The 18,215-nt window shown below is 37.3% G+C and overlaps 2 protein-coding genes across 3 annotated transcripts in view; both read left to right on the top strand.

Annotated features, from left to right (window-relative positions):
- Window positions 1-4,147: 4,147 nt before the first annotated feature.
- On the top strand, window positions 4,148-7,101 carry LOC122975166 (ecto-ADP-ribosyltransferase 5-like). 2 transcript variants are annotated; one of them, XR_006400579.1, is made up of 3 exons: window positions 4,148-4,196; window positions 4,549-4,640; window positions 5,314-5,670. XR_006400579.1 is itself a non-coding variant. In XM_044343438.1 (2 exons), the coding sequence occupies exons 1-2, from the start codon at window positions 4,509-4,511 to the stop codon at window positions 6,025-6,027; spliced, it is 846 nt and encodes a 281-aa protein (XP_044199373.1). In that variant the 5' UTR covers window positions 4,280-4,508; the 3' UTR covers window positions 6,028-7,101. The 2 variants fall into 2 exon arrangements, 1 of the variants encoding a protein (XP_044199373.1); XM_044343438.1 differs by lacking the exon at window positions 4,148-4,196 and having other exon boundaries at window positions 4,280-4,640; window positions 5,314-7,101.
- A 2,477-nt stretch (window positions 7,102-9,578) lies between these two features.
- Window positions 9,579-18,215, top strand: part of LOC122975632 — a 58,436-nt gene continuing 49,799 nt past the window's right edge. The window contains exons 1-4 of the mRNA XM_044344158.1: window positions 9,579-9,872; window positions 10,225-10,316; window positions 10,845-10,925; window positions 12,411-12,491. Of these exons, the coding sequence (XP_044200093.1) occupies window positions 10,245-10,316; window positions 10,845-10,925; window positions 12,411-12,491 (234 nt within the window). The 5' untranslated portion in view covers window positions 9,579-9,872; window positions 10,225-10,244. The remainder of the gene's footprint in view (window positions 9,873-10,224; window positions 10,317-10,844; window positions 10,926-12,410; window positions 12,492-18,215) is intronic.

The following is an 18,215-nucleotide window of genomic DNA, read 5'->3' as shown; positions in this document are numbered from 1 at the left end:
ATGGAAGTGTCATTCATTCTTTATGATAAAGTTATAATTTATGTAAAATATCCACCACAATAAAGACTTGGGTGGCATAAATCATGCTTATCTAGGAAAAACTGAAATGTTTTTATTGATGTTTATTATTTTGAACTGATATTCTCAATTGATTTTCACCTTTCTTTAATTATAATCAAAGCCGTGAAGCAAATACAGGTGATGAACAACAATAGAAACATGAGAACCAAACTTAGATTGTTTTATTCATTTCCTCCAGCAGCTGGCTGTTGGACTCCTCCTGGTGCATCATCTTAAATCTCACTTTCATACTCAGAACTTATTTCTACATTATGCTCTTACTCTGAAACATCCTCCTCTTTCACTTCACTGTGTCTCACTCTCTTCAAATATTAACTCCAATGTCCTCTGAGCAGAGAATCCTTTGCTCATATTGCTGGTGGAGGATTGTGGTTGACGTGAAGAGTCCTGGACTCAGCAAGAGCAAGAGTTCTACCTGACAAAGCTAAAAACACCAGCCTGATCGCCAGAATAAAACATTATCTTTGTACGTTTCTGCAAACCACGGATACGTTAAATGACTATGTTTCAGTGTTGGCCATTATCAGTTAAATAATGATGTTTGATGATGTGACAACACTGTGTTTAAGGTCTGGTTAGGTTTTAGCACAAAAGCCACTTGGTTATGGTTAGGGAAAGATCATGGTTTGGGTTAAAATTTAAAAAATAAAAATAAAAACAACAGCAAATGTTCTGACGTTTCACTGAAAACACCCGGTTTTGTCAGTTGAAATGAGGTCTCGAACCGTGCTCTCTGCTGATTTCCAATTTTCTTCCATCGAACTAACTTTCTAACCATCCACCGTCCCCTCCTCCTCCCCGGTGTGACAGTCAGCTCGTACATATCTCATGTGAGTTACGTCGCTTTAACGCTTCTAACTATGTCATTTTAGGAATGTTGATATGATATTAGTATTACACATGTTGAAATGTAGGGATGCAACGTATCCATGGAAACATACAAAGCCAACATTTTATTCTGGCAACCAGGCTGAAAAATACTACAATGCACAAAGCAACACCCAAGCAGCAGTTTCCATCAACATTAACCACATGTTGACGTTATATCTAAGTTTCAGTTTTTCAGTCTGTGAAGTAAAGCAAACATCTGTCCAGCTCTTCTCACCCTTTGTTTCCCAGCTGTTATAAAAAATTGTGATAACACTGTGTGTGTGCTACTATTTTACACAGATCATGAGGAATTGTTCCTGTTTTGAACTGCAACATCAGCAGATTCATCAGCTAAGGTTAAAGGAAGTTCAGCACTATATTTGTAAGAGTTGTATGAGAACACGTCATCTGGGGGTCAGTTTTGCAGGTTGGCTCCTCAACAGGAGAACTAAAAAACAGTCATGATGTTATCTATGAAGTCTACACTTGACGGATTAAGAACTGAAACACCCACCTACACTGTATAAAAACCTGTTGTAGGCTTTTTATACAGTGTACAGGAGCCTTTTTCTTTGTAACCTCATCCTGTGTGTTGCATTGTGAAACGCTCCCTCTTGCACAAGAAAATAAATTCTGTTAAACTTTGATACTTCGGCTCCGGTCTCTATTGTTTTAAAGGTTATTACGAAGACATTCTTTTGACACCAACACTAGTATAACAGGTTAATGAAGAAAAGAGCAAAGCATCTTTATTAGTTTGTACATGTTGGATCTGATACATCAGAGGATCAGAAAGGACAGTTTGGAAAAAAAAAACCTTTTTAGTTTCTGTGATTTGGATCATTTGGTCAAAGTGAAGTTTTTATATTTTCCAGCTGTGCAAAGCAGACGACTGGATGAATATTGACAGCAGAGTCAGGATTATACTGACAGGAGTCTCTCCAACACGCCTCCTCATCACTTCACTTATATTTCTGTTCATTTTCTGTCCAAACATGAAGGTCTGAGTGTCTGACAGGAATAAAGTTTTATTGATTTGTTATCAGTTGGCCTAAAACTGGTCAAATTAGAACATATTGAGTGAGAATGTAAAAACCTCCAGGCTGCTACAACCAACAAATACACAAACTGAGCTGTGATTGGATCCTTTAAACAGATGTAATACCAGTAATACCAGTAGTGTCCAGCAGGTGTCGCCACTGACTCAAAAGCTTTGACACCATTTTAACCACAGACATAAATACAGTTGCATGCAAAAGTTTAGGCCCTTGACAAATAATATATTGTGGTGATACATCCTCTCTATGATATGTAAAACTCAATATTTTCAGCAAACAATAAAGCATATTTAATTTTTATGTCATAAATCAAACAGAAAGAAAAACATCATTGTGTGTAAAAGTTTGGGCTCTACATAGTCAGTAGTCAGTAATCCTCCTCTGGCAGATATCACAGCCTGGAAACACTTTTTGTAGCTAAACATCTCTCAGTTCTTGTATTTGGGATTTTCTCTCATTCTTCCTGCAAAAGGTTTCTAGTTCTGTAATATTCTTGGGCGTCTTGCATTCACAGCTCTTTTAAGATCTACACACTGGTTTTCAGTAATGTTTAAGTCAGTGGACTGTGAGGGCTGTTCCTAAACGTTCAGCTGGTGTCTCTTGAGGTCGGTGGATTTCTGGTGGGACGCTGCACCACTCCTGAGTCTGATCAATCTTCCTGCAGGTTTTTGCAGTCAAATGTGGGTTTTAATTTGTCTTTCTGACCAGCATAAAAGCAGTTCTCTCCCAGAATTTTCTTGATCTTCCAGATCTCATCTTGACCTCGACAGTCGCCCTAAACTGTTATCTCTTAATTACATTTCACACTGTGGAAACTACAAGCTGACAATACTTTGCTGTCTTCTTGTAGCTTCCTGCACTGTGGGTATCAATAACTTTCATTTTCAGTCTTACACAGCTGCTTAGAGGAACTCATGGCTGCTGAGTGTTTACGCAAGGTTTGAAGAGTCACAGTATTTGTAAAGCTTTGAAACCGGCACCAGTTGACATTTCCTAATGATAATTGTTGACTCGCCTCATGTGTGCACATGCCACAATGATGTTTTTATTCTGCAATTTATTCATAAAAAGTAACTATGCATTAATGTTTGCTGAGAATATTGTGTTTTATGTTCCATATCATAGAGAGACTGTTTACATCTTTTCAATTAACAAGTCACCAACATATGCTTCTTGTTTTCTAGCAGCAAACATCACAGCGTCTGTAAAAAACCTGAAGCTGATCCACCACTGTTGTGATCACTGCAGGTACACTGCAACATCAGGTAAAATACCACAGTACTACTACTGTTAGTATGACAGCTGACTGCAGGAAGCTATCAAGTCAGATATTATTAGTAGCAATATTACTACTACAGTTACTACAGTATTCTCGACCCTGCAGGGCTGCTACTACTGTTACTGCTACTACTACTAATACTTCTATAGCTGTGGTCTAGATTGACACTTGCATTAGATTTTGGAGTCCATCAGAACCAGCTAACACTAGTATCACAATGAGTACAGCTTTTCTTCATTAACCTATTATACTAGTGTAGGGAGAGGGCAAAGGTCAAGAGTGCATTCTCCCCAGTCAACACCAAGTGTCAGAACATCTGAACGGATGTTTGTTTTACTTCACAGACTGAAAAAGCACTTGAGATCTGAAACTTAGATATGACACGTGAGCATGTGGTTCATGTGGTTCATGTTGATGGAAACTGCTGCTTGGGTGTTGCTTGGTGCATTGTAGAACTTTAAGCTTTGTCAGTCAGAGCTGTTGCTTAGGCAGGTTGCTCTTATATAGATACTAAACCTTTAAGTGGTGTTTGGGTTAAAATGACTCATTTCTACTACGGCCACTAGATGGCGTCTGTCACACAAACGTAACTATAGGTCACTTTTAACGACTGAATTTAAGACCTGTACTGTTGTTTTTCTTGGGAGGACGGCTGCATTCTACATAAGTTGTAGCAAATCTGTAGTTGTGAACAATTTCAACTCTACATTCATTTTATTTACACCTTCATTTGCATTTTTTTACAAAAGCGGAACAGAAAAGATGAGATATAGTGAGAGAAGGGAGGGGAGGTGAAATCATGTGACCACAGAGAGTTCGTGTCGTCTCTGACAGACTATAAAACCTCTGCAGTCTGACTCTCTGCTCTTCCTGCCTCCTCAGCATCGCAGAGCAAGTGTTCAACACAGGTAAAAACTCTTTGACACACTAACAATGAAATACTTTCAAATATGAAGATCAGGATTTTACACCAGATTCACTTAATAATAATTTAACCTAATAGATGTCTTCATTTATCAATGTATTAAGTTCATTATTATGCAATAACATTATGTTTTAACGTTTTTACAAACTTTATGTATTTGTGTGTCACTATGGTGACAAGCTGTGGCTTTGTGGTGAGCTGTGTGTCTATGGTATTTATAAAAAGAGACGACCATGAGTCCTGTAGAAATATTAAGGACCTGCTGTCTAACCAAACCTTTTGACCAGCAGTCAGCATGTCACACTTCTTTATTTGTGTATGTTCACGTTGTACAGCTGTTTTCCTGACTGCAGAGATGGCAGTGCCCTGCACAATCATCATGGCTGGTGTAGGAGTTATAGCCTCTATCCTACCCATCTATTATTTGGTGAGTAACACATTCTGCTAACAGTGAGGGACATTTTTACATTTACTTTCCACTCCAACATCATGTGTGACAGATCTGTAGACACATCAGAAAAAGTCCTGACAATAACGAGACATGTGCTGTGTGTTTTCTGATTGATGAAACAACATCTGAAGTGTAACTTCATGTTGTGGTAGAAAAACCACAAGAAGCTTTTTTCAAAGTCAGAGCTCCAGCGTTGTTTCCTGTGAGGGAGGAAGTGAAAGCTGCATAAAGGTACAAAGTGCAGAGTTCACATCCTCAGTCCTGTGTGTTCAGTGTTTGGTTACAGTTAGTGAAAGATGCTGCTTTCACTTCACTGTTCATAAACTTTCTCTCTGTATTAAACAGAGACCAGGATCTTTCTCTGACCTGAACCAGGTGCCATAAACCACAGTCATAAAAACCTAAATATTGCTGTGTCACTACCAGCTGATATTAGTCTGCAAAACAATAAAACATGTTATCAGTCAACGTTTTATTGACACGTTCAGTATCAACATTTTCTCATCATGTTGACAGAAAACATCATTCAGACTGCATTACGTTTCCTTCAACCTGTATTTACTGTTGCACTTTATATAAGTTGGTTTGAATAAACCATAAAACCTTTGTTGTGTAACATCACCTGTTCCTTCCTTCTTCTGCCCACTAGAGCGGTTCTTCCCCACCTCCACCGGATCCAATTCCACTGAACATGGTTCCTGAAGCTGTTGATGACAAGTATGAAGGCTGCACCGAGGAGATGGAGAAGAAAGTTAAAAGCACATATTTCAAGAAAGAGAATGTGGGAACATTGAAAATGGTCTGGGAAAAATGTTCAAAAATTAAACACCCAGAGGATGAGGCTCTCACCATAAACCACATGCTGGCAATCTGTGTCTATACATCTGACGACATTTATGCAGAATTCAATCAAGCAGTGCGGACCGGTAAGAGCATCTATGGCAGCACCTTCCCATTCCATTCTTTACATTACTGGCTGACTACTGCCATACAAATCCTGCATAGAAACCAAAAAAAACAAGACTGTCAGACTGCTTATAGAAAAACCAATAAGGAATTCACTGGCAAAGTTAACGACATAATTCGGTTTGGTATGTTTGCCTCCAGCTCTAAAAGAACAAACCTTACTGACTTTGGTGACAAGACCTGCTTTAAAATTGAGACCTGTTCAGGAGCTTACCTGAAGCATTATTCATTGTATCCAGACCAGGAAGAGGTGCTTATCCCCCCCTATGAAAAATTCAAGATAACCAAGATTATTAAAGGTCGGGGGAAATTTCCAGATCTGGAGGATTGTGAGAAAGTCTTTGTTTTGGTGAGTACAAGAGATCAGAGTAACCTAAACTGTAAAGCTGCGCACTAACGAGAGATCAGAGTTTCCTTCTACTGATGGAGAAAATGCAATAAAATGAGTTTTGTTCTGTAAACTATAAATCAATCAATAAATCTATAAATCACTACAACAGCTGTACACGGTTTAGCTCCTAACAACATGTCCATTTCCACTTCCAACCAAAACCTGTTGGCCGCACCGCGTGCCAAACTAAAAGCCAAAGGCGACTGTGCTTTTGCTGCCCCGGCACCCAGACTGTGGAACAATCTCCCAGCTTCCATCAGATCAGTCTGTTGACTGTTTCAAAAAAAACCTGAAAATGTACTTTTTTAGGATGGCTTTCCCATTAAATTCGATAAATTCAAGTATGAGCTCCTGGCGATGACTGTATGCTGTCTGTGTTCGTATGTGCGTGATGTCTGTATGTGTTCCTGAATGTGTCTTTTTTGGTTTTCTTCTTCTCTTTTCTTGATGTGTCAATATCGATGTAATGCACTTTGTAACATGTTTAAAAAAGTGCCATATAAATAAAGTTTTACTTACTTTCTTACATTTCCCTGATTGATGGCCGGATCACATGATCCTGTTTAAGGTGCAACAGGTTGTGTTTCCACATCATTTATTGTCCAAAAGCCTCAAAAGCCAGTAAAACTGTTTCTTTCTTTTAAAAATTATTATTGTTGTATTGTTTTCATTTTTCATTTTATTTGAAATATTGATTGATGTTGTGGTTTGTTACTTTTTATCAGCACTATAATGTTGTTGACAATGACAGTAAAGCTGATTCTGATTCAATTCAATATTCTCATAACTAACTGAATAAACTCATCACTCATCATCTCCTCCCAACAAACACAAACTGCTCCTGTTTGTTTTCTAAGAATGAGCTGACAGCTGTTTCCTGACATGTAAATTCAACAAGATATTAGAGAAGCATCATATTAACATGTGAAGTTCAGTATAATAATGTTGTGTTTCCAGATGTTTGGATGCATCATATTAACATGTGAAGTTCAGTATAATAATGTTGTGTTTCCAGGTGTTTGGGAGCCTCCTGCAGGTCAGAGGTGGTACTGCTACAGGTAACAGTTTGAGGTTAATAAATGATGTTTTGTGGCTCAGAAGTTTCTTTTCTTTGGTTTGTTCAGATGGAAACTTGAACGAGACGCAGCAGAACGAGACTTTAAATCAAATGTTGGATTCAGCAGTTAACAAACTCTTCATACATTTAATAACAACGTGCAAGTTTATTCATACAGCTATTGATGTAGCACTTTTCTCCTTATGAAAGTAACACAGCAAGTATTCAACCAATGAGAATTTGGTAGAGCATATTGACCAACTAATCAACCAGCCGATCAGGAGACTACAGCCCTACTTAAAATGTATCAAAAGATACTAAAATACTAATTTTGGGCACCTCAAAATCACATTTAAGCAAGAAACTCAATCCCTCCAATTTAGATATTTTATTAGGGATATGCTACCATATAGATTGAGGTTGTTTTAACCATTTGACTCTTAAAGCCACAATCCCCCATTAACGTAATCCCTGACTAAATGTGATTTGTGTAAATAATGACTTTTTTTCTCCATATGAACTTAAAAATTATGGAGTTAGATGACTTTATCACTTTTGGTGAAGTGGACAGAGAATGGCAAGGGTAGATAAACCTTGATAAACCTTCAGCTTTAGACAAAATAATTCAACCCAACATAGATAAATCAGAGCCAGTGATTTAAAGACTTGAACAGCTTTCAACCTCAATAACATTTAAATCTTTTCTGCTATGCATTTACTTTGTTTCCACTAAACCGAGGTGTCAGATATGATGCTTGATGCTGATGGAGTAAAGATTGATCTTGTCAATTGCTTTTTTAACCATATTCTTGTTTTGTAAAAATAGTGCTGTATCGTCAGCAAATTGGCTAGTCATGAATTCTTTCCCCAGTATTTCGATATCTTGTATATTGGGGAGTTTTTAAGGAATATCGCAATCAATTCTCCAGCTAAAATAGATAATAAAGGACTAATCGGGCATCCCTGCTGAATTCCCCGTTTAATTGGGAATCTTTTTGAAGAGCCACTGCCCAGTCTTCGCAGATTCATCAGTGCATCGCTTCATTAACCTCATCAGCCTTATAAATCTCAGAAGTCATCAGCCTCCAGCAGAGTCTGGACTCCATGGGGGGATTTATCTTGCTGCTGCTCAGGACTGATGTCCCTCGATTCAGAATCTGTCTGTAGAGTCGCAGCGCCAAAGACTTTTGACACAGTAACACTCAATCATCAACATCTTCTGTATAATAAACAATTATTTTTGCTTCATTCACTTGTCTCCCCTGATTGAAATGCTATTTTTTATGGCTATTGTTTACACCATTGTTTACACCATGGGGCAGAGCAGGGTAATCAGCTTGGTGAAGCATGTCTACAGAAGAGAAGTTTTAAAGGGTATGTGTAAAGTTTTTGTGTTTATTTGTGTTTTATTGTCTGTGTCATGTTGTTTTATGTTCTGTGTCATGGATCTCTACGGGGGTTTGCCCTGATTTTACCCACAGGTACACTGCATCATCAGATACTGCTACTACAGCTGTGGTCCAGATTGACACTTGCATTAGATTTCAGAGTCCATCAGAACCAGCTAACACTAGTATCATAATGAGTACAGCTTTTCTTCATTAACCTATTATACTAGTGTAGGGAGATGGCAAACGTCAAGAGTGCATTCTCCACTGTCAACACCAAGGGTGAGAAATCTGAACGGATGTTTGCTTCACTTCACAGACTGAAAAACCATTTGAGATCTGAAACTTGTGACACGTGAAGATGTGGTTCATGTTGATGGAAACTGCTGCTTGGGTGTTGCTTGGTGCATTGCAGAACTTTGAGCTTTGTCAGTTAGAGGTGTTGCGTAGGCAGGTTGCCTTTATATAGATACTAAACCTTTAAGTGGTGTTTGGGTCAAAATGACTAATTTCTAATTTTTAACAAAAGAAAATTATACAAGGATATAATCTTTCAACCTGAAACTTCATGGCCTTGGTTTATTTTCTGTGAAGAACATGTAAAAGAAAAGAATAATTGAGTAGACATGCTACAGTCCACCACACATTTATGTCCTTCATACGTCCTCTATCAGCAGGAATCATAAGAAATAATGTTTTATGGTGTGACGACACTGTGGTGAAGGTCTGGTCAGGGTTAGGGAAAGATCCTGGTTTGGGTTCAAATGATCCTTTGAAACATGGTTTGGGTTAAAGTTTCTACTTCCTTAAAGTTGGACAACCTTCATCGTCATGGCAACAGCAAACAACACGACAATCATAGTTGTGGTTTTTAAAAAACTGTCCCGACTCTCAGTTGGAAACGTGAATCAAACAGCGGTCTCCTGCAGCTGAGTCCACTTTTTGCCATCTATCTATCTGTCTGTCTAACCAGCCATCCAACCCGCCTCCTCCTAATAAGGAAATTTATCACCTTATGTAGACGTTACTTCTCCGGGTCATAATTACTACGGTCACTAGATGGCGTCTGTCACACAAACGTAACTATAGGTCACTTTTAACGACTGAATTTAAGACCTGTACTGTTGTTTTTCTTGGGAGGACGGCTGCATTCTACATAAGTTGTAGCAAATCTGTAGAGTTGTGAACAATTTCAACTCTACATTCATTTTATTTACGCCTTCATTTGCAGTTTTTTACAAAAGCTGAACAGAAAAGATGAGATATAGTGAGAGAAGGGAGGGGAGGTGAAATCATGTGACCACAGAGAGTTCGTGTCGTCTCTGACAGACTATAAAACCTCTGCAGTCTGACTCCTCTCTGCTCTTCCTGCCTCCTCAGCATCTCAGAGCAAGTGTTCAACACAGGTAAAAACTCTTTGACACACTAACGATGAAATACTTTCAAATATGAAGATCAGGATTTTACACCAGATTCACTTAATAATAATTTAACCTAATAGATGTCCTCATTTATCAATGTATTGAGTTCATTATTATGCAATAACATTATGTTTTAACGTTTTTACAAACTTTATGTATTTGTGTGTCACTATGGTGACAAGCTGTGGCTTTGTGGTGAGCTGTGTGTCTATGGTATTTATAAAAAGAGACGACCATGAGTCCTGTAGAAATATTAAGGACCTGCTGTCTAACCAAACCTTTTGACCAGCAGTCAGCATGTCACACTTCTTTATTTGTGTATGTTCACGTTGTACAGCTGTTTTCCTGACTGCAGAGATGGCAGTGCCCTGCACAATCATCATGGCTGCTACAGTACTTACAGCCCTTATGCCACCCATCTATTGTTTGGTGAGTAACACATTCTGCTAACAGTGAGGGACATTTTTACATTTACTTTCCACTCCAACATCATGTGTGACAGATCTGTAGACACATCAGAAAAAGTCCTGACAATAACGAGACATGTGCTGTGTGTTTTCTGATTGATGAAACAACATCTGAAGCGTAACTTCATGTTGTGGTAAAAAAAACCACAAGAAGCTTTTCTCAAAGTCAGAGCTCCAGCGTTGAAGAGCGTCTAGAGATGAAGCGTTCCCACCTGATCATTGGAGGAGTTCTAGTCCTACTTGCTGCTTTAAGACTTTCAGTCCTTGTCTGGTGGTTTAAGATTAATATTAACATTTATTTATTGTAATTTCTCATCACTCACATACATTGAAACTAAATGTATCCTCTGCATTTAACCCAACCTACACTCACACACTAGGAGCAGCTACAGTGCAGCGCCCGGGGATCAACTCCAGGTCTTTTTACCAGTTTCTTGGTCAGGAGCTCTGACAGGAGTATTAACCCTAACATACATGTCTTTGATGGTAGGAGGAAACCAGAGAACCCAGCAGAGACCCACGCAGACACGGGGAGAACATGGAAACTCCACGCAGGGACCTGCCCATTGTGGTGAGTAACACATTCTGCTAACAGTGAGGGACATTTTTACATTTACTTTCCACTCCAACATCATGTGTGACAGATTTGTTGAAAAAGTCCTGACAATAACGAGACATGTGTGAAGTGTTCCCATCTAGCCTAAAAATTTCTCATCACTCACATTCATTGAAACTAAATGTATCCTCTGCATTTAACCCAACCTACACTCACACACTAGGAGCAGCTACAGTGCAGCGCCCGGGGATCAACTCCAGGTCTTTTTGCCAGTTTCTTGGTCAGGAGCTCTGACAGGAGTATTAACCCTAACATACTATGGCAAGCCGTTTTAACATTTAATAGCTAGACTGGATATTTATTGCAGATATATATAATTTGATTCTTCATAGTCAAAATGAACATTTCAGATATCCACAATTCATTCTTCCTAGGAGAAATGACGTCACTTTTGCCATTCGTATGTATTGGGCTTTGAATTTCAGAAATCAACAATTACATTCTGGATATCTAGAATAAACATTCTGGATATTTGCAATACAATTCTTACCAGTCATAACTGAAGTCAGCATTTGCTTTCAGTGAAAAAAGAAAAAACCCGCCAAAAGTGGACACTAGATGTCGCACTACGCATGTCCTGAACTCAGAGGTGATTGTTACTGAGTGATGATCAGATCAAACTATCAAACTAGGCAGCGCTGATCAAATATGAATCAAGATTCTGTTACTGCGTTGCCTATTTCTCACCTCAAATGTTTTCAGAAACATATTTTAGTTACTGTTTAGCTGTACAGTGAGATTATTTGTAACGCGACCGCCATGTTGAAAAAAAACACACAGTACGTTGATCTACATCAGTTACGATTTCAGGTATCTACAACTGAATTCTGGATAGAAAGAATATCCACATTATTTATATAGATGTCCAAAACTGTATTTTTCCTAGTAAAATTGAAATTGTGGACATCCATAATGATATTTTTACTAGTCAAAATGTATTTATGTATTTTTTCATTTTGGATTTCTGAAATTAGAATTATGACTAGTAAGAATTGTATTCTAGATATCCAAATGTAATTGTGGATTTCTGAAATTGAAAGCCCAATACACACGAATGGCAAAAGTGACGTCATTTGTCCTAGGAAGAATGAATTGTGGATATCTGAAATGTTCATTTTGACTAGGAAGAATCAAATTATATATATCTGCAATAAATATCCAGCTATTAAATGTTAAAATGGCCACTTATACTTTTTAAAGATTTTAAGATATCTTAATGTGTTTTTGACAAGCACAGTCAGTTGTAGATATCTTGAAAGACAATTTGTTCTAGTAAGAATGTTATTCTGTATATCTTTAATTATTATTCTGACTAGTGAGAATACTATTTTGACCAGCAGAAATGCTATTCTGGATATCTAGAATGTAATTACAGATAGGAGTGTGGTTTGATTAAATGTTAAAACAGTTTGCCATAAACATACATGTCTTTGATGGTAGGAGGAAACCAGAGAACCCAGCAGAGACCCACGTAGACACGGGGAGAACATGGAAACTCCACGCAGGGACCTGCCCATTGTGGTGAGTAACACATTCTGCTAACAGTCTTAAGCTTCAGTTTTATTGTCTTTATACAACAGAGGATTGATCAGTCAAACCTGTTGAGTGTATTGAACGTTAAGGTTTGTATGTAACCAACTTGTGAGTGGACGGTATCATCTTGTTTTATTCCATGAAGTCAAGTTGGTTGTCAGCTCAGTTCCAGCCCTGTCTCCTACTAAATGTCTTTATATACTAGGAAATAGTTTTCCCATTGTGGTAACAAACGTAATGGCTGCTTGAATGATGTTTGAGAGCAGAGCTGTAGAGGAGGATAAACACACAGAAACACTGTTAAACCAGCGCTCAAAGTGCAGAGTTCACATCCTCAGTCCTGTGTGTTCAGTGTTTGGTTACAGTTAGTGAAAGATGCTGCTTTCACTTCAATGTTCATAAACTTTCTCTCTGTATTAAACAGAGACCAGGATCTTTCTCTGACCTGAACCAGGTGCCATAAACCACAGTCATAAAAACCTAAATATTGCTGTGTCACTACCAGCTGATATTAGTCTGCAAAACAATAAAACATGTTATCAGTCAACGTTTTATTGACATGTTCAGTATCAACATTTTCTCATCATGTTGACAGAAAACATCATTCAGACTGCATTACGTTTCCTTCAACCTGTATTTACTGCTGCACTTTATATAAGTTGGTTTGAATAAACCATAAAACCTTTGTTGTGTAACATCACCTGTTCCTTCCTTCTTCTGCCCTCCAGAACTCCAGCTCTATTCGACTGAGCATGGTTTTTAATGCTGTTGATGACATGTACAAAGGCTGCGACAAGAAGATGAAGAAGAAGGTTGAGAAAAAATATTTCAAAAAAGAGAATGAGGGTAAATTTGAAGAAGCCTGGAAAAAAGCAGAAAAATGTTCAAAGAAAAAGAAAGACCGAGAGGATAAGGCTCTCACCAAAAACCACATGCGGGCAATCTGTGCTTATACATCTGGCTACAAAAATAATAAAAATGATAAAAAACTTTATGATGAATTCAATGAAGCAGTCCGGACCAATAGGACCATCTATGACAGCTCCTTCAAATTCCATTTTTTACATTACTGGCTGACTACTGCCATACAAATCCTGAATAGAAACCAAAAAAACCAAGGCTGTCAGACTACTTATAGAAAAACCAATGTTGCATTCACTGGCAAAGTTAACCACATCATTCGGTTTGGTGCGTTTGCCTCCAGCTCTAAAAAAAAAGACCTTGATGACTTTGGTAGCAAGACCTGCTTTAAAATTGAGACCTGTTCAGGAGCTTACCTGAAGCATTATCCAACCCTTGAAAAAGATGAGGAAGAGGTGCTTATCCCCCCCTATGAAACATTCAAGATAACTGACATTACTGAAGGTCGGGGTAAATTTCCAGATCTGAAGGATTGTGAGAAGGTCTTTATTTTGAAGAGTGAACGAAAAGATGTGAGTAACCTAAACTGCAAACTTGCACCCAAATGAGAGAGCAGAGTTTTCTTCTACTGATGGAGAAAATAAATAAAATGAGTTTTGTTCTGTAAACATCATAAATCAATCAATAAATCTATAAATCTCTACAACAGCTGTACTGAAGTCAATCATCGTGCATCACAACATCATCTATTACTGTGTACAGTATCAGATGTAGGAGCATCTGTGCTGTTTGACATTGATTTCTATGTGCAGCAGACTGTATGTCTCTGTATGGAATCAATACATGTGTGATATAATAAAAATGATGAATGATAAACTACCAACACAGACATGAACACTGACTGTCTCTAACAGAGTTTCTGGTCTGTTTCAACGTCATTTATTGTCCAAAAGCCTCTGAGCAATACTGTTTCTCTCTTTTAAAAACTATTATTGTTGTTTTCATTTGTAATTTTATTTGAAATATTTTTGTTTGTCACTTTTTATCAGCATTATAATGTTGATTTGAACAATGACAATAAAGTTGATTCTGATTCTACTCAATATTCTCATAACTAACCAAATAAAGAATGTTAACACGTGTGCAGCGTCAACAACAAATAAACAAACACAAACAGTCAGAAACTCATTCAGTCATGTTGATGTTGATGGAAAGTTTCCAGCAGCTGTTTGACGTCCTGCAGACTGACTGCAGCAGCTCAGACGCATCAGATGGAAATAAAAGGCTTCATGATGTAAACTGTGAGATTATTTTTCTGTTCTGTATGTTTTCATCATCTCCTCCCAACAAACACAAACTGCTCCTGTTTGTTTTCTAAGAATGAGCTGACAGCTGTTTCCTGACATGTAAATTCAACATCAGCTGTTTGAAAAGATATTAGAGAAACATCATATTAACATGTGAAGTTCAGTATAATAATGTTGTGTTTCCAGATGTTTGGATGCATCATATTAACATGTGAAGTTCAGTATAATAATGTTGTGTTTCCAGATGTTTGGATGCATCATATTAACATGTGAAGTTCAGTATAATAATGTTGTGTTTCCAGGTGTTTGGGAGCCCCCTGCAGGTCAGAGGTGGTACTGCTACAGATAACAGTTTGAGGTTAATAAATGATGTTTTGTGGCTCAGAAGTTTCTTTTCTTTGGTTTGTTCAGATGGAAACTTGAATGAGACGCAGCAGAACGAGACTTTAAATCAAATGTTTTTCATATATTTAATAAAAAAGTGCAAGTTTATTCATACAGCACATTTATGTAGCAGGTTATTCAAAGTTCTTTACATCAAACATTGAAAGCAAAGAGACAAAGTGCAAAATAAACACATTATAAAATTACATTTAAATACAGTTAAACACAGTCATTAAAGAGTTACAAGAACAGACAATAAAAACAAGCTGAAATAGAATAAAATACAAGAATAAAGTTACAGTTCAGTGTAAGAAATTAATAATTAGAGTTAATAAAAATCAAACTAATTTTTCTGTTATCACATATTTTATCCAACAAATTGACATCATCAGCTTTTAAAGAAGGCAAAGACGGTGTAATGGAAGAGAAACAAACTGCTTTGTATCATTCAGAGTAAAGGAACAGGAACTGCTTTACAGATTCTGTCATTTCCTTTTCTTGAAATAGTAATTTTGTTCTTACTGGTAAACTCATCAAAGGATAATAAGAGTCCATCTGAATCCAGTAAATCATGTTGAATGTTAAACCTTTGTTAACTATTCAGCTATAAATTTCTATTTATGACAATAAGTCTGTTGTTCCACAATAAGGAATTATGTGGTGAAAAGTTGCTGGTAAACATCATTTTTCCTTTCAATATTTATTAAATATTTATTAGGGATATGGTACCATACAGGCTAAATGTGTTCTGCATAAATAATGAGTTTTGTTTCTTCATATAAACTAAAAATTATGGAGTTAGATGACTTTATCACTTTTGGTGAAGTGGACAGAGAATGGCAAGGGTAGATAAACCTTGATAAACCTTCAGCTTTAGACAAAATAATTCAACCCAACATCGATAAATCAGAGCCAGTGATTTAAAGACTTGAACAGCTTTCAACCTCAATAACATTTAAATCTTTTCTGCTATGCATTTATTTTGTTTCTACTAAACCGAGGTGTTTTACCTCTTCTTTAACTGGGATATTGGATGTTCTACTCAGATCACTGCTATGAACAGCCACAACTTCACATTTTCTAAGGTTCAAAGTCAGACATGATGCTTGATGCTGATGGAGTAAAGATTGATCTTATCAATGGCTTTTATAACCATAATTTTGTTTTGTAAAAACAGTGCTGTATCGTCAGCAAATTGGCTAGTCATGAATGCTTTCCCCAGTATTTCGATACCTTGAATATTTGGGAGTTTTTAAGTAATATCGCAATAATTTCTGTGGCTAAAATAAATAATAAACTAATAAAACTAATCGGGCATCCTTTCTGAATTTCCTGTTTAATTGGGAATCTATTGGAAAAGCCGTGGCTAAGAGACACACTACTGTTAATATCTTTATAAAGCAGATGAGTTACATTACAAAAGCTTGTTCTGAAACCAAACATTTCCAAAGTTTTAAATAAAACGGGATGTTCTAAGGTATCAAAGGCTTTAAAGAAATCTGAGAATAAAATAAACTTTTCATGTCAGATCAGTGAATTATAATCAAGAAAATCTAAGATTAATTGAGTATGATAATCAATATTTCTCCCTTTGATAAACGCAGATTGTTCCATCAGTTATCTTGCTTGTCTGTTAGTGTAGACATGAGCTTGGAGCTTCTAATCTACAGACAGAAGGGTCAAAGGTCTCCAGCTGTCTGAGGATCATTTATCTTCATGTGGTTTTGGTATAAATGTGATTATGCCTTGTTTCATGCTAGGTGATAAAATAGAATAGTCTATACACTCTTTAAAAGCATCATAGATCAATTCTCTAATTTCAGTCCAGGAGTGTTTGAAGAACTTGGTGACTTGGTCAAAGCAGCAACATGTAAAAATGATAAAAAATCAGCATGAACTCAAATCCACAACTTTTCTTCTTCTGCTGCTGTGTGTAAAAGCAGCTGAGCTGTTTAAAAGTGGTCAGTTTGAATCATTTAAACTTCACTGAACAAAGTCTGAATATTGACAGCAGAGTCAGGATTATACTGACAGGAGTCTCTCCAACACGCCTCCTCATCACTTCACTTATATTTCTGTTCATTTTCTGTCCAAACATGAAGGTCTGAGTGTCTGACAGGAATAAAGTTTTATTGATTTGTTATCAGTTGGCCTAAAACTGGTCAAATTAGAACATATTGAGTGAGAATGTAAAAACCTCTAGGCTGCTACAACCAACAAATAAACAAACTGAGCTGTGATTGGATCCTTTAAACAGATGTAATACCAGTAATACCAGTAGTGTCCAGCAGGTGTCGCCACTGACTCAAAAGCTTTGACACCATTTTAACCACAGACATAAATACAGTTGCATACAAAAGTTTAGGCCCTTGACAAATAATATATTGTGGTGATTTTTTAATTGACAAGATATAAACACATCCTCTCTATGATATGTAAAACTCAATATTTTCAGCAAACAATAAAGCATATTTAATTTTTATGTCATAAATCAAACAGAAAGAAAAACATCATTGTGTGTAAAAGTTTGGGCTCTACATAGTCAGTAGTCAGTAATCCTCCTCTGGCAGATATCACAGCCTGGAAACACTTTTTGTAGCTAAACATCTCTCAGTTCTTGTATTTGGGATTTTCTCTCATTCTTCCTGCAAAAGGTTTCTAGTTCTGTAATATTCTTGGGCGTCTTGCATTCACAGCTCTTTTAAGATCTACACACAGGTTTTCAGTAATGTTTAAGTCAGCGGACTATGAGGGCCGTTCCTAAACGTTCAGCTGGTGTCTCTTGAGGTCGGTGGATTTCTGGTGGGACGCTGCACCACTCCTGAGTCTGATCAATCTTCCTGCAGGTTTTTGCAGTCAAATGTGGGTTTTAATTTGTCTTTCTGACCAGCATAAAAGCAGTTCTCTCCCAGAGTTTTCTTGATCTTCCAGATCTCATCTTGACCTCGACAGTCGCCCTAAACTGTTATCTCTTAATTACATTTCACACTGTGGAAACTACAAGCTGACAATACTTTGCTGTCTTCTTGTAGCTTCCTGCACTGTGGGTATCAATAACTTCCATTTTCAGTCTTACACAGCTGCTTAGAGGAACTCATGGCTGCTGAGTGTTTACGCAAGGTTTGAAGAGTCACAGTATTTGTAAAGCTTTGAAACCGGC

The sequence above is a fragment of the Thunnus albacares genome, chromosome 23, assembly GCF_914725855.1.
Source record: "Thunnus albacares chromosome 23, fThuAlb1.1, whole genome shotgun sequence".
In the NCBI taxonomy this organism is placed as follows: Eukaryota; Metazoa; Chordata; class Actinopteri; order Scombriformes; family Scombridae; genus Thunnus; species Thunnus albacares.
The sequence above is the reverse complement of the archived record's forward strand: the minus strand, read 5'-3'. Positions and strand labels throughout refer to the sequence as shown.